The sequence below is a fragment of the Lampetra planeri genome, chromosome 8 (assembly GCF_965212315.1).
Source record: "Lampetra planeri chromosome 8, kcLamPlan1.2.h2, whole genome shotgun sequence".
Classification (NCBI taxonomy): domain Eukaryota; kingdom Metazoa; phylum Chordata; class Hyperoartia; order Petromyzontiformes; family Petromyzontidae; genus Lampetra; species Lampetra planeri.
In genome coordinates, this window is record NC_136114.1 from 12,080,630 (window position 1) to 12,097,003 (window position 16,374).

Here is a 16,374-nt window from a genome sequence, read left to right on the forward strand (position 1 = left end):
TGAAGAGCGTCAGTATAATTACAATCATCGCCATAACCAGTAACACCAACATGACCACTATAACCCCTACCATCATCATCATCATTACCATCACCCTATTAAAATCAGGACTATTATCACGATAACGAGTAACACCAACATGACCACCATAACCCCTACCATCATCATCATCATTACCATCACCATATTAAAATCAGGACTATCATCACGATAACGAGTAACACCAACATGACCACTATAACCCCTACCATCATCATCATCATTACCATCACCCTATTAAAATCAAGACTATTATCACGATAACGAGTAACACCAACATGACCACCATAACCCCTACCATCATCATCATCATTACCATCACCATATTAAAATCAGGACTATCATCACGATAACGAGTAACACCAACATGACCACTATAACCCCTACCATCATCATCATTACCATCACCCTATTAAAATCAGGACTATCATCATGATAACGAGTAACACCAACATAACCACCATAACCTCTACCATCATCATAATCACGACCATCACCCTCACTACCACCACCACCGCCGTAATCACTGGCACCTCTATTATATTCACCATAACAGCTACCATAACAACAAACAAAATTACCATCATAATAATCACTACCACGGCTATGCACAACCACTGCTACCATCACGAAAAGCATCACACCCGTCACAATCACAACTCCACCACAAACACGACCACCATGACAATCAATTCCATTACAATCACTGCCACCATCACCACCACCACCCTCATCTCTGCCACTAGCGGCTGTGTTCTCCACTGTGCCAGACAGAAACAGATCAAAGATCCCCCATATAGCCTTTAATAGACTGTTTGCGCAAGGGCTGTTAGCGATCACCTATGAAGGTCGGAACGGGACACAAGAGGGTGGGTGGCCAACACCACGCCCGGCTGCCTTTGTCTCCCCAGCGCTAATGTTTACACATCACACCAGGTACTAATTTAAGGCTGAATTGACCTTGTTGGAGGTCCATGATCAGTTCAAATATTCGCCGCTGCTATTGGTTCGCAGCGCAGTGCGCTCACCAATGCGCCACCGCTCAATGCCATATGCAAAGACAATGATCCCCCGTATAGCCTTGACAGACATTTGGAGCAAGTGCTCTCAGCCAAGCAAGCACACACAAACACGAATACACCCTCAATCACAGACACACACACACCTACACATTTCACCCCAACTTATCCACTCACCCACACAGACACACACACAAAACAAAGACTTGCAGGCACACAGACACACACCCACACATTTCACCCCCGACGTAGCCACCCTCCCCACACACGCCGAGTAAAGTGACCCTGCCTGGCCAGGGGGTGTGCGAGTGGAGAGACGGGGGTTGTGGGTGGGGTTGGGGTGTGTGAGTCAGGGCCGTGGGTTTATGTATCGCTGTGCGGGTCGAGGGTGTGAAGTCGAGATGTGAGTTCGGGGTGCGAATGGTGAGTGCGGGGTCCGCGTGTGATCTGGGGGTAGGGTGTGGGGGGGGGGTGTGATTTCTGTGGTTGGTGGTGACGGTGTCAGTGGCGAATGGGGGTTCAGGGTGTCAGCGAGGGGCATGAGATTGGGGGTCGGGGAGCGCGGTGTGAGTCGGGGAGAGGGTGCGAGTTGGTGGTGTGCGGTTTGAATGGGGTGGTGTGAGTCTGAGTTGGTGGTGTGCGGTGTGAATGGGGTGGTGTGAGTCGGGTGTGAGTTTGTGGTGTGAGGTGTGAATGGGGTGGTGTGAGTCGGGTGTGAGTTGGTGGTGTGCGGTTTGAATGGGGTGGTGTGAGTCTGAGTGTGAGTTGGTGGTGTGAGGTGTGAATGGGGTGGTGTGAGTCGGGTGTGAGTTGGTGGAGTGTGGTGTGAATGGGGTGGTGTGAGTCAGGTGTGAGTTGGTGGTGTGCGGTGTGAATGGGGTGGTGTGAGTCGGGTGTGAGTTGGTGGTGTGCGGTGTGAATGGGGTGGTGTGAGTCGGGTGTGAGTTGGTGGAGGCGGTGTGAATGGGGTGGTGTGAGTCGGGTGTGAGTTGGTGGTGTGCGGTGTGAATGGGGTGGTGTGAGTCGGGTGTGAGTTGGTGGAGGCGGTGTGAATGGGGTGGTGTGAGTCGGGTGTGAGTTGGTGGTGTGCGGTGTGAATGGGGTGGTGTGAGTCGGGGTGTGAGTTGGTGGTGTGCGGTGTGAATGGGGTGGTGTGAGTCGGGTGTGAGTTGGTGGTGTGCGGTGTGAATGGGGTGGTGTGAGTCGGGTGTGAGTTGGTGGAGGCGGTGTGAATGGGGTGGTGTGAGTCGGGTGTGAGTTGGTGGTGTGCGGTGTGAATGGGGTGGTGTGAGTCGGGGTGTGAGTTGGTGGTGTGCGGTGTGAATGGGGTGGTGTGAGTCGGGTGTGAGTTGGTGGTGTGCGGTGTGAATGGGGTGGTGTGAGTCGGGTGTGAGTTGGTGGTGTGCGGTGTGAATGGGGTGGTGTGAGTCGGGGTGTGAGTTGGTGGTGTGCGGTGTGAATGGGGTGGTGTGAGTTGGGTGTGAGTTGGTGGTGTGCGGTGTGAATGGGGTGGTGTGAGTCGGGTGTGAGTTGGTGGAGGCGGTGTGAATGGGGTGGTGTGAGTCGGGTGTGAGTTGGTGGTGTGCGGTGTGAATGGGGTGGTGTGAGTCGGGGTGTGAGTTGGTGGTGTGCGGTGTGAATGGGGTGGTGTGAGTCGGGTGTGAGTTGGTGGTGTGCGGTGTGAATGGGGTGGTGTGAGTCGGGTGTGAGTTGGTGGTGTGCGGTGTGAATGGGGTGGTGTGAGTCTGAGTGTGAGTTGGTGGTGTGCGGTGTGAACGGGGTGGTGTGAGTCGGGTGTGAGTTGGTGGTGTGCGGTGTGAATGGGGTGGTGTGAGTCGGGGTGTGAGTTGTGAGCCATGGGGTGCGCGGACACTCGCTGCGTGTGAAGGGGAATGCCGCTTGTGACTTCCAGCAGCTGTCAACTTCCCGGCGCCGTTGACAGATCGGCAGAACAGAGGTTAATAACACGGGGCCCTACCCCCAGGGGCATGGGCGTTTGGCGACGCAGGGGGTACACGGGCTCGGTGTTCCACAATAGGCAGCCAGTGGCCGTGTGTGTGTGTGCCCAGACAACAGTGCGCGTGGGTGGGTGCCCACTGAAACAAGGCGCATGTCGGGTGAAAAGTGCGCAGAAAAGCACGGGGAGGAGAGCATCACGCTTGGAATGGCACCGGGACACGGGAAGAGGAGGAACACGTGCATGGGAGAACACACGCGTGTCTTAGACTCGTACTTTTGTCAGCCCTGCGGATGTGAAGTCCTTTCAAGCAGCGCACCGATTTGCGTAGCGAATCATGCTGTGTTTGTTGTTGTTAAATAAATAAATACGTATGTGAAATGATTTTGATTACATTTTTAGAAATCGTACTCTTAGTTCTTTCGGTAAAGTCACGTAGGTAAAAAATGAAATTAAAATTAATGAAAAATAAAACAATAAAATCACGACGTTTCGGAGGCAACACAAGTCTCAGCAAATCTGGCTGTGACGGTCCCACCTGATGACGGAGACTTGTATTGCCTCCGAAACGTCGTGATTTTACTGTTTTATTTTTATTAATTTTAATTTCATTTTTTACCTACGTGACTTTACCGAACGAACTAAGAGTATGAATCCTTGCAGTCACGAAAGCTTCAAATCTAGAATTTTAGAAATCGGTACGCGGTAAGTTGTCTTAACATTGGCGAGCGAGGCCGCTTAAATCTGCGTGGTTGGCATTGTCCCGGAGTGGGCTTGGGTAGAGGACCAATCGTCTCGAGAGGCGACGATGACCGGTGGTCGAGACTACCGGCGGAGTGGCAGCCAAAGTCGGGAAAAATTCGACGCGAAGACGGTGAGATTGCAGGGGCTCGCGTGCAAGAGGTTACGTGCGTACGTTGAACTTCTTTCGCACCGTACGTAGCCAACCGTGCTAATCGGAGATACGGGGAGGAAGGACAACAAACTAAACACAGGTGGTGGATGGATCGTTCCATCGCAGGACCGTGAGAAGTTCTCTGCTTTCTCCTGGCCACCTCGCACACCAATCTACTATTACACTGTTTAACACATTTTTTAAATTTAGTTTTTGGGTAGTAAGTGTTATTTCCTAGTTGCCTATGCCTCAAAATAACAGAAAATGCCTATTATTTCCCACAAACTTTGCTTACATTTTGAAATTTACAGATTTTCAATGAGAAAACGGGCGAATTTGTATTTTCGTTCACACAAAGTCAGAAAAAACTACATATGAATCAAAATTGCCATTTATTTATACTAAAGTAATACAAAAATGACTACAAGATATTCAGAAGTGAGTAGTTTTTCGAGATTTACGATTATACTGTTAATCACTTTCACGAATCAGCCCCCAAATGTAGTCTCCCATCATGTTCTCGTTATACTGTCCTTGGTAGCGGCGTTCAAAGTCCAGTATATCCTGGTGGAAGCGCTCGCCTTGCTCCTCCGAGTACGCTCCCACTTTCTCCTTGAATTGATCAAGATGAGTATCAAGGATATGGACTTTGAGGGACATCCTACAGCCCATTGTGCCGTAGTTCTTCACCAGAGTCTCAACCAGCTCCACATAGTTTTCGACCTCGTGATTGCCCAGAAAGCCACGAACCACTGCGACAAAGCTGTCCCAAGCCGCTCTCTCCTTACTAGTGACCTTCTTGGATAATTCATTGCACTCCAGGATCCTCTTTATCTGTACGTACGCACGTACACGCACGCACGTATGCACACACACGCACATGCACGTACGCACGCACGCACACGCACGTACACACACACGCACGTACACGCACGCACGCACATACATACGCACGCACACACGCACGTACACGCACGCACACACGCACATGCACGTACACGCACGCACACGCAGGTACACGCACGCACATACGCACGCACACACGCACGTACACGCACGTACACGCACGTACACACACGCATGTACACGCACGCACACATGCACGTACACGCACGCACACGCACGTGCACGTACACACACAGGCACGTACGCACACACGCACATGCACGTACACGCACGTACACGCACACGCACGTACACGCACACACGCACACGCACGCACACACGCACGTACACGCACGTACACACACACGCACGCACACACGCACGTACACGCACGTACACACACGCACACACGCACATGCACGTACACGCACGTACACGCACGTGCATGCACGTACACACACGCACACGCACGTACACGCACGCACACACGCACGTACACGCACGTACACACGCACGTACACACACGCACGCACACGCGCACGTACACACGCACGTACACACACACACGCACGTACACGCACGTACACACGCACGTACACACACACACGCACGCACACGCGCGTACACGCGGGACAGACGAAGCAGAGCAAATAGCGCGCCACGACGGCTGCGGAATTGCGGGCCGAGTGCGCAGTGGCTCAATGGAAAGTTTCGAGCGCATTGGGGTCGTCATGGCACAAAGAGGGGGCACAGTTGCCCAGGTCCATCACCCCCCTCCACCGCCCCCGCCCGCCCGCCCGACCACCCCCCCATCACAGCCATGCCAGTAATGCCATTTAAATGCTCAGGCGCGGGCAATGGAAAACAATGGGATGAGGACGGCGTCTCTAATGGTCGCGATATGTTTAGGCCGAACTTGCCGCAGTGGCTTCCCTGTGCATCCCATCCTCTCCCGCGGTCTCGTGACGCAGCAAATCCACTCTGGATCCTAGATCCTGCGCGCCCCGCTGGTTTCGTCGCTCCGTCTCCACGTAGGACGTGGCCCACTCCGTTTCGCAGCCACCTTCGACCGTGAAGTTGGCTATCGGCCATCATCATCATCACCACCACCATCACTTCGAGCAGCGTATGCTGGCCAAGTACGTCGAAGGGCGTAGAGACCAGCATGTGACCTTAAATAAAGTCAATATATGCGGTAATACGCGACGTTTCGGCAATGGCCCTTCATCGGCATACATCAATACAAGAGGCCATACAGGACGGGTGGACACGAGTTGAAGACTGCACTCTTATAACCACGGGGGCCGGGTACGTATTCCATTTTATCACCAAATAATTCGCCTACCCACGTGGTGGATAGGCACTGAAAACAATATATACTGAATTTAATCGACGCCGTGTCCCCTACCCAGGCGCAGTTACTTCAGTGACCTGCACATGGCCTCTGGTCCAAAGCGCTCCTGTGTCTCAGGGAAATTCCGTGCATTCACATCGCCACGCTTCCCTACGTTACTTGCCAGCGTTCGTTAAGAATTTTTTGAAGTCGTTTAATTTGTAGTAATAGGTTTTTACCCTTTCAACTAGTACAAAAACTGACACCTTTATACAAGGCATCATGTTTGCAATAACCACAACACAAGCAGTCAAAACGCAAACAAAAAGAAACAATTCTGATGATAATGATATGCACTGTCCTTGAAATTGATTGGTCCACACCCGAGACAGCTTTTCTTAGAGCCTAGTCTCCATTGGTGTTGGACCAGATGACGCCAAAAGGCGTACAACTCAAAAACAGCGCACTATCAGAGTATTGAGAGCTCGGGGTAAGCATTTACACTATGAGACCTCCTTTACCAGTGGCAAAATATAGTAATAGGTTTTTACCCCTACAACTGGTACAAAAATGATTCCTTATATAAAGGTGTCAGTTTTTGTACCAGTTGAAAGGGTAAAAACCTATTACTATATTTTGCCACTGGTAAAGGAGCTCTCATAGTATCGTTTAATTTGTGTATGCGGTGTTACCGAACGTCCAATTGAAAACAGAGTGAGAATCCCGCGGAATATGGACTGTTGCTGCATCCAAATATATTGAGTGAAGTCAGTGAACTGGATGCTATAAAGTGGACTGGCTACTTACTGTTATGAAACATGTTTACTATATTACTGGTAGGAACCTCCTGGTTACACCAGCCCACAGGGGATTATTGTGCCCGTCCGTCCGTCGTGCAGGGAGGGGCTGGGTGGGGAGGGGCTGGGTGGGGGGTGGGGCTGGGTGGGGAAGGGGCTGGTCACCCCGTGGTGCCCTTATAAAACTCAACGTTTAACCTACTCACGCCGGCTTGTGCCCGCCCTCACAGTCGGGCATATTTGCGGAATACACCACGCCGCCGTTGACCCTGGCCATTGACCGAGCAACCCAACGTTCCTACCAGCTCCCTCCGCAGGAATGTGTTACGTGCTATGAAGAATAATTGCCAGAAAAAGTAGCATATAGACGTGTGTGTTTCCTTTAAACGTCACGGTGTTAGTGACGAATGTTGAGGTTTAAAAAAAAATCATCATATTTGGTGGCTCTTGGGTGTGGAGTCGTTGCATGCCACGTGACATTCACGGTTGAACTTTGCCCCCTAGCGGAGAAAAATCGGGATTGCTGATGCATCTCCAGCTGCCCCGTGTCACAATTTCTCCGAATTCTAAAACGCTCCAGAAAGTAAGACGTACCGTTGTCAATTAAATGTTGTCTTTGTAATCTTGTCTCGCATACATACACCTACCGGATGATAGGAAGCACCCCCAATCGTTTGCTTCGTAATAAAGGGAAACAGTTGGGTCGTATAATCCGGATAAAATCGTAGCAGGTACTCGTCCATTGGGGCAATGATATATTGCAGGGAAAACACAAATTGGTCACGTCTGGGGCTTATTATTTTTTTTCAATCGTATTTAAATTCACGTTTCGTTGTCATGTCACCCTTCAGACATTTTCGTTCTGGATTCAAGGTGCCAACTTTTTGCACAGAACCATACCCGGATAAACGTCTCAGTCCACACTTGGTCTATCACAACTGTGCAGGTTTACTGAAATATAATTCAACACAACACAGGTAGCAGATCTCGGTACAAACGTCAATGCCCGGAATGTCTGGGTCTAAGTCGTGGGCTAGAAACTGGAACTCTTAACGACTCTTACACATCTCCAGAAAAACCTCAAAAGATCGATTGCAAGCCAACGACAATGAAACAAATATACAAATGGCATCTTTATTCAACAAAAACCTCAAACGCTCAAAAGAACCGGTGTAAAAAGAGCACATGCAAATGCTCACGCGTGTTCCTTAAGCATCACAAATGCACACACACACAGGAGGGGAACACTTTGCTTTAAGTTCACACTGGCACTTTCCAATTTTACAAAAAACGCTGCTCTAAAGTGTAAAAAATACAAACCCACACACACACACAAGTATAGTACAGCCTCCAGTTGAGGGCAATATGTCATCTAAAACACTCTATGAGCTTTCAATGGTAGCTTTCTACTGGTAAGGTGCCCATTCAGTGTGGTGACACAATAGTGTCTTGCCGTTTCATGGCCCATGATAAAAGGTAGTAAAAAAAACCCGAGGGTAAAGGTGAGCCCTACAGCATTTGCGTCCTTATGCCACTGGTGGCAGAAGAGACTGCAACTAAGGAGAGCTCCAGAGAGAGAGAGAGAGATCTTAGCGAGAAGCCCAACTCGAGGGAGTAGTGTTTGCCCACACCCTACCCATGCTGGCCACAGACATCTCGGAAGAGACCGTGGAAATGTAGGGGAAAAAAACGTATTCGGTGTATGTTGATGAATTGAATAACCTTTAATGCCGAACGGGTCGTGCGTACAACACACAACAGGCGTGGCACTGTCTCTGTCCTCAAACGGGTAACATTCACTAGCCTCTTCACAAGTCCCGATATCATTCGTTATTGAAGAAAAGCAACAATTGTCCCGGCAGCGGTTTTCTGGAGAACGACGCGCCGGGGGGTTTTGAAGACTTCGTGAAGCCTCACCACGTGCATTCCCCAAACCTGGTCACCACTTTGTGCTGGTCGTCTAGGTCCTTCTGAACTTTCTTGCGCATGTAGAAGATAGGGCAGTCTCGGCTGTGAGTACAGGGAGGAGGGGGGGGATGGAGTACAGTAAAGGCAAAGTTAAGTTGACTCAACACTGCAATTCGGCATGTGCTAATGTTGAGCTGCAGTCGATATAAATGTCGTGAGGTGGGGTGAGTCACTGTGTTGTTTAAGTGCTCACTGCTATGGAGTGAATAGCAGTGAGCACTTAAATTCAGCGACTTGGGAGGTGAGATCGGAGGATTACGCCGATTGGGGCAGGTGTATGGGTTGTCTGAAGAGCCATAAATTACTGACTCCCTGGGAATTCAATGCATCGATCATGGGTGCCAAATCAATCCGGGAAGCGAATAATTTTTCCCCATGATAATCGATGGGAGTGGATTCTGTCTCTTGTGCACTGTGTCTCGTGCCTTTTGTACTTTGCACTTCTCTTTTGAACACTCTCGTTTTTACTGTTGTGTTTTTTTATTGAACTTTCGTTCGGCTTCACTAAATGTCTCCTCCGCTTTTGGTCCTCGTTTTTTGATCTACTACATTTACCTGCATCCCTGCATTAAATATGTGTATAGCTTGCATCATTATAACATTGCTTCTTGGGCAACGAATTGGATGTGCGTGTCGATTTGGCTAAGAATATATGCATCGATCCATCGTTCCGGCCACGATCTTTTCCAGCCAGCCTTGTTTCCTCCCACAGCAAATAAGTAAACTAAACATTGATGAAATACATTCCTAGCGCGACACACCTTAGGAAGTGTTGCGGCCCAACTAAGGCTTTTATGAACAGAGTGAATTATTACATCCACGTTACTGTTAATACTTATTTAATTATTGGTTTAATGAAAAAAACAATTACGGGCAGCTTGTAAATGGCGTCCTTGGTGCAAGCTTGCGTATCTGGAGAGTGTACAGGTGTCTGTGACCCTTTAACACAATGTGCGAATGTGCGCCCGTTTGCAGAGGTGTGGACTCGAGTCATGTGACTTGGACTCGAGTCAGACTCGAGTCATGAATTTGATGACTTGCGACTCGACTTGGACTTGCATAACAATGACTTTGTCCCACCTATGAGATGTGGACTCGAGTCATGTGACTTGGACTCGAGTCAGACTCGAGTCATGAATTTGATGACTTGCGACTCGACTTGGACTTGCATAACAATGACTTTGTCCCACCTCTGCCCGTTTGTGAAAAGTCAATACGTCCCACCAAAGACCCACCAGCGGGTGTTCAAAATGTCCCCGTTTCTATAATCGCGGTGTGTTTAACTAACGGGCGGGACGTATTTTCACACACACAATTGCGCAAAAGGACTTTTGTGATGCTGCTAAAGGTAAAAGGGAAACCGTCAGCACCCCTCGCGTGTCATGAAGATGTGCCACACGCGGGTCTCCAGAGTTTTCCCACACTCACGCCAGACACAGCAGTGGTTCTCAACCTTTTTGTTTGTTTGTTGTGGCTGCTGTACCTACCTAACCCCCTTGTTGAATTTAGTTTCAACAGAGTAGTAACCCCCGCCCCCCCCCCACCTCCCTGCCTTGCCTGACCCAACATGGTTCTGAGAAATGAATCTATTTAACAATGAACATCGATATTCTTCTTGGTTCTTTCGGTAAAGTCACGTAGAATGGAAATAATAAAATTAAAACATAAAATATAATTTATAAGAAAATTTTATTATATTATTTTATTATTTTATTATGTTTTATTTTTATTATTTTATTATTTCCCTTCTACGTGACTTTACCGAAAGAACCAAGAAGATGAATCCCTGCAGTCACGAAAGAAGCTTTCAATCGAAACATCGATATTGTAACCCATTGTCCATTTTGTGAGGTATCCTAACGAGCTAGTAACTGCAATTTCGATTTAAAGCTTTCGTGACTGCAGGGATTCATCTTCTTGGTTCTTTCAGTAAAGTCACGTAGAAGGGAAATAATAAAATAAAATATAATAAAATAAACAAATTCAACGGACGCTCCGCAGCACAACGATCAACGAGTTTAGAAATGTCTTTTACGTCGTTATAGGTTACCATATGGACGTAAATTGTCGTAGTTATTTTATATTGCCAGATTCGTACGTGATTATTATTATTCACCAATGACTGTGATGTACGATACCATTTCACACATTTAAGATCACCTCACGTGCCCTCTGAAACACTGCCACGTACCGCCAGGGGTCACCGTACCCCCGGTTGAGAACCACTGGGCGAGAGCATCGCCATCGCTCTGTCGCGTTCGGTCAGTAGGAGGAGGTCGCTCATTCTCCTCTGCTGCTCCCATTGGATGGAACTCCCTTCCCCCCCAGTCGTCCATGCGGCCAACTCCCTGTCCCTTTAAATTTTGATTGAAAGCTTTCGTGACTGCAGGGATTCATATTCTTGGTTCTTTCGGTAAAGTCACGTAGAAGGGAAATAATAAAATAATAAAAATATCAAACAAAAACATTTTCTTGCTGTGGATTTCACACCTGATGATGATTGCTTGTGTTGCAGTCGAAACGTCGTGAGAATTTAATTATTTTATATTTATATTATTATTTCCCTTCTACGTGACTTTACCGAAAGAACCAAGAATATGAATCCCTGCCCCTTGTTCCAAGTCCAGGCTCAAAGGTCTATCCATTCTTTTTTTCTGCACGCGAGCCGATTTGCACTGCAGGGAATTATGTCTGCAATGTTTTCCATTCCTCAAGTGATTGGGGTTGTTTTTTGGTCCGATTTTTAGTTTTGCTTTTGTTATTTCGGTGACTCATCTTGCAAATGAGGCTACCCTGGAAAACTTGAGTTGTTACCTGGTAAAACAAAATAAACTCGAAGTCGACCGCAGATCTCTACAAAATGTTCGCTGTTTGGGTCATATGAAGACGCAATATAAATACACATTGCATTGTGTTTACAACACTATCGTTACGTCATATGCGCAATTTAAACAAGGCATTAGGCGGATTTTAAAAAGAATAGGCTTTAACCCTTCTGGCAAGAATGACATTTTTTTGCTTTGCTTGTAGTTTTATTCAGTGCCTAAGTTGCTTAAGTGATACATCATCGATTGTCATGCAAGACACGATTAGACGCATGTTGCACTAGTCAATAACCGATTTTAATCTACTTATCGATACATCGATTCAAACCTGCTAAATGACGATAAAATCCATCACAACATAAAAATGAACACTGGCCGATATAAAATAGGATTAACAACACAATAAATGCCTTTGCGTGTTGCTAAATCTATCGACACATTGTTCTATGCCAAGTATTTTTTGCGGCAGTCATTTGTAGTACGAGGAGCGATTACAATTCTTTTGCTCATGAGATAGTTAAAAGTGCTGACACTTATGAAATGATTCTTCACACGGTGAGCCCATTATGTCGAGGTGTGTGTGTGTGTCAACTTTCACTGAGGAAATGTTTGGCAAGGGATAGACTGACCCCCAACAGACAACTGTGGAATTTACAACACTGACTCACAACTGCAAACAGAGCGGCGATGAGCACCACCCAATGTGTTTGAGCGTGTCGGCAATGGATTTCTAATGCACACTTTCTATAATTAGCATAGAGACGGAGCTTAACTGGCAGCCACACAAGGCGATGGTATGGCGAGGTTTAGTTTCACTGGCCATCACTGTGGTTAAAGTGCATGCTTCGCTACTGGACAGTCACGAGTTGAAATTCTGGCCGGGGATCGACTTGGCAACCTTTTCCCATTGGGGTTGACAACATTCGTCACTACTTTATGGGAAGTCAACCAGGCGGCTGTCCTGTGCATGTACTTGACCCTGTTATAATACGGTGGCGTTTTCCAACACTGGCTCAGAGAGCTGTAATAGAAGCTGAGCACCTCCTCACAATTGTTTTGAGTGGGAAACCCACATAGGCCCGACTTCACGCCACATACTTGTGCACAATGTGTGTGTAGGGCGTGTGGGTCTTGTGTGTGTGTGTTATGGGAGCGGTTTCCCAGTGGACAGTACAATGCACTATGAACCTAGCAGCCCGAGTTCAATCCCCAGACATGGCAAACATCGGTGGTGGGTGATATCAGAAAAGGTTCTCGGCCTTAAAACGAGTACCTGGTGCATTGTGCAAACACCATTACTAGGGAGACAAAGGCAACCAGGGTGATGGTCAGACCACCCGCTTGTGTGCCGTGACAGCCTTAACAGGAGCTTGACAACTGTGCATAATGCTCAAGCCACCCGAGTTAAATTCGCAGCAATAGCAAACAGCAGTGATGAGTGATATATAAAACCCTAATCTACAAGGCAATATACGGGGGGGGGCTCTGTTTTTTTATTTTTTTGCAGGGGAGTGACAGTGCAGTGCATTGTGCAATGTGCCATGAAGCTAGTGTGCCAAGTTTAACGCCCAGCCAAATCAAATATCAGTGGCGGGTGATACCTGGACTGATCCTGGGCCTATCCTATATTGATTAACGAACAGCACTTTCCCGAGTGTTCTAAATAAGGCTGCACAGGGGATCTTGGGTGTGTGTGCGTGTGTGATTGGGTGTGTGTGCGTGTGTGATTGGGTGTGTGTGCGTGTGCGATTGGGTGGTGTGCGTGTGTGATTGGGTGTGTGTGCGTGTGTGATTGGGTGGTGTGCGTGTGTGATTGGGTGGTGTGCGTGTGTGATTGGGTGGTGTGCGTGTGTGATTGGGTGGTGTGCGTGTGTGATTGGGTGGTGTGCGTGTGTGATTGGGTGGTGTGCGTGTGTGATTGGGTGTGTGTGCGTGTGTGATTGGGTGTGTGTGCGTGTGTGATTGGGTGTGTGTGCGTGTGTGATTGGGTGTGTGTGCGTGTGTGATTGGGTGTGTGTGCGTGTGTGATTGGGTGGTGTGCGTGTGTGATTGGGTGGTGTGCGTGTGTGATTGGGTGGTGTGAGTGCGATTCGATACCTTGTACACAGAACATCCTCATGGAGGCTGCCCTGACACCGCTGGCACTGAGTCCACAGCCGAGAAAACTTCTCCTCCATGGCGTTCAAGTGTAGAACCTAAACCAGACAAATACAGGAAGGTGAAAATACTATAATAGAGGATTTCAGTTTGTTTTGGAGTACCCTTCGAGGTAAGAAGCTCTTGAATCGGGTTTCATCAACAAAAACATCGGTTCCCTGGCAAACAAAACAGGTGGCAATAAACATTTAAATACAAAGAAATACATAATGAAGAAAAAACAGCAACGAATCACGTAATGTAGAGTATATTGCAAACATTATCTTTTCAATATTTCACTAAAGTGAGGATAATGATTAAAGAAGATATTGGAGGTTGCCATTGGTAGTGGGTGTACAAGCACCAATAATGATAGAAAAAAACGACTGTTTGTACATCAACTTGTTCAAGAATTTCCCAGTATGTTGATGGCCCTATCCCACGTATCCCCTAAACCTTCAGGAGGGATTGTTACCCTTTAAGCGGTGCCTAACCCATATCAAATACCTGAGTGTGAAGGTCCCTTCTTCCCTAACAATGCTTCTACAGAAGAACTTTCCCCTCTTGCTCCAGGAAATTATAATTTTACTCGTGGAACGGTCAGATGTCAGTCCCCCTATCCCTCCACAACAGAGCAAAGAGCACATCTGATCACGATGATGGTCCTCCCCCAAACTGCTACATCACTTTAAGAATGATTCCCTCCTGGATTCCATAGCCCTTCTTGAAAGTACATGAATCGAATTTCTCATCCTTTATCTGGAATTATAAACTCGCACGGATAGACTATCACTCCTTTACTCTCTCTGTGAAAGGAGGATTGGCTCTCCCGGATCTACTTAAATATCACCACAAAGCAAGTCGCCCTCCAGAGCATGAAGTGCTGGTTTGACCGTGCGAAGGGAGGGATCGGAAAACGGTGCTAGCAGGAGGAGTCGGTGAGCCCATGGTCTCTTGCAGGATTTTCCCGTTTCTGGTTCAAAGATAGACCCTGGGGTCTTAAGCCCCTGTGGACAGTTTATTCGACGCTGGTTGTATATAAGAATTGGCTTAACCCCCTTCCAGTGCCTCCTTCATAGAAGATGCACGCTCTGGCGCAACCCTTGGTTTAAAATGGAGGGGCAAAGAGACACGGTGGATTCGACCGTTGGGAGACCAGCCGCGGCATTGTCGTGCAAGCGTGAGCGTTGTTCAACGCCGCGTGCTAACTTCACCTCCTTCTGGTAGAGTTCCGATTCCTGTTTCTTGCAGTAGTCGCACACAGCCCCTGCAGGTACAAAAAAAACAAAACGTCATTGTGCCTACTCCAACGGAAGCAATGGTGACTATGCTGCACTGATGAATCCTAATAATACTGAACCTGGTCTACAGTTGTCTATCTCTCTATCACTGCTCCCTGTTAGTCGGTAACATTTACTCAGATTTATTTTGATGGTGACTTCAGACAAGAGATACAAAAATGGAACTGCTGGTGTTTTTTGTGTACAGGCCGAGTGCTTTTACACATTTGTGTTTTGTTTGAAAATCCAATGAGTGTATTACGTGGTTCTCGTTTATAGACTCCGCATAACGATCATCATCATCATCATCACCATGATTGAAAACACTCAATTAGCAAGACGGATCTCATGTGCACGTGCTGTGAACTCATTATGGTATTTACAAGAGAAAATAAAATCTATCGATTTTAAACCACAAGATTATATTTCTGGTCAACAAACGGACACTTAAAAACTTTTTTTAAATAAGTAAAAAAAGACGACGTCTCTTCCTACATGACTCCGAATGCATTGGAAGTCAGTCAGTCTGATTTCCGATGTGATTTGGCAGGGAGTTTTTGTTATTCAAAAGTGTTTTTGTGGATTTTTACCTATTAAGCCCCGTTAAATCTGGCTGATGCTTCGACTGTTTCTTCTGGGAAAATAGGGTCCAATTTACGACGATCCGATTATGGATCCGATTTATGACCACAGGGTTTCCAGGAACGCATTGTAACATCGTAAAAGCAGGGACCGCCTGTACAGGTAAACCTCATCTATTCCCAAACCAACTAGTCTTCCCAAAACCAATAACCATATTTACCACTCGGTCGTACAAGCCAACTGCCAAAGTCTCAGGTTGATAATAAATGACCACCAAAATGCACTTACTCAGGTTACGATCATTCATCTCACCCGGCACCCAACGGAGATTCGATAATTTGTCACAATCAGGGTCACAATTCAAGAATCGATTAAATTGTTGTCTCGTGTCTGCCTTCTCATTTATATTGTTTCGAATGTTTACATCTTGATTGTTTATTTTTTTATTCAATAAATGAGCGCAATATTACATTAACATATTAGCATAATTTTGTTTTCATAATCCATGTGTATACGTGCAGTTACATGCCTAATCACCGCATTTATCCTCCTCTTCAATTATGCGTGCCGTGTCTGCCCAGCGTCTTGAGATATAGATCCACACTGTATTGCAACTATATTTGGATTGTTAATCGACCATCAATTTTTTTCTAGATTA

The 16,374-nt window shown here is 47.2% G+C and overlaps 1 protein-coding gene across 4 annotated transcripts in view; it reads right to left on the reverse strand.

Moving 5' to 3' along the window:
* Positions 1–8,045: 8,045 nt before the first annotated feature.
* POLD1 (DNA polymerase delta 1, catalytic subunit) overlaps positions 8,046–16,374 on the reverse strand; it is a 35,717-nt gene continuing 27,388 nt past the window's right edge. For all 4 annotated transcript variants that reach the window (XM_078597056.1, XM_078597053.1, XM_078597055.1 and 1 more), the window contains exons 25-27: positions 15,069–15,121; positions 13,816–13,913; positions 8,046–8,935 (exon numbers count right to left, since the gene is read on the reverse strand). In XM_078597056.1, coding sequence (XP_078453182.1) covers positions 8,839–8,935; positions 13,816–13,913; positions 15,069–15,121 — 248 coding nt within the window. In that variant the 3' untranslated portion in view covers positions 8,046–8,838. The remainder of the gene's footprint in view (positions 8,936–13,815; positions 13,914–15,068; positions 15,122–16,374) is intronic.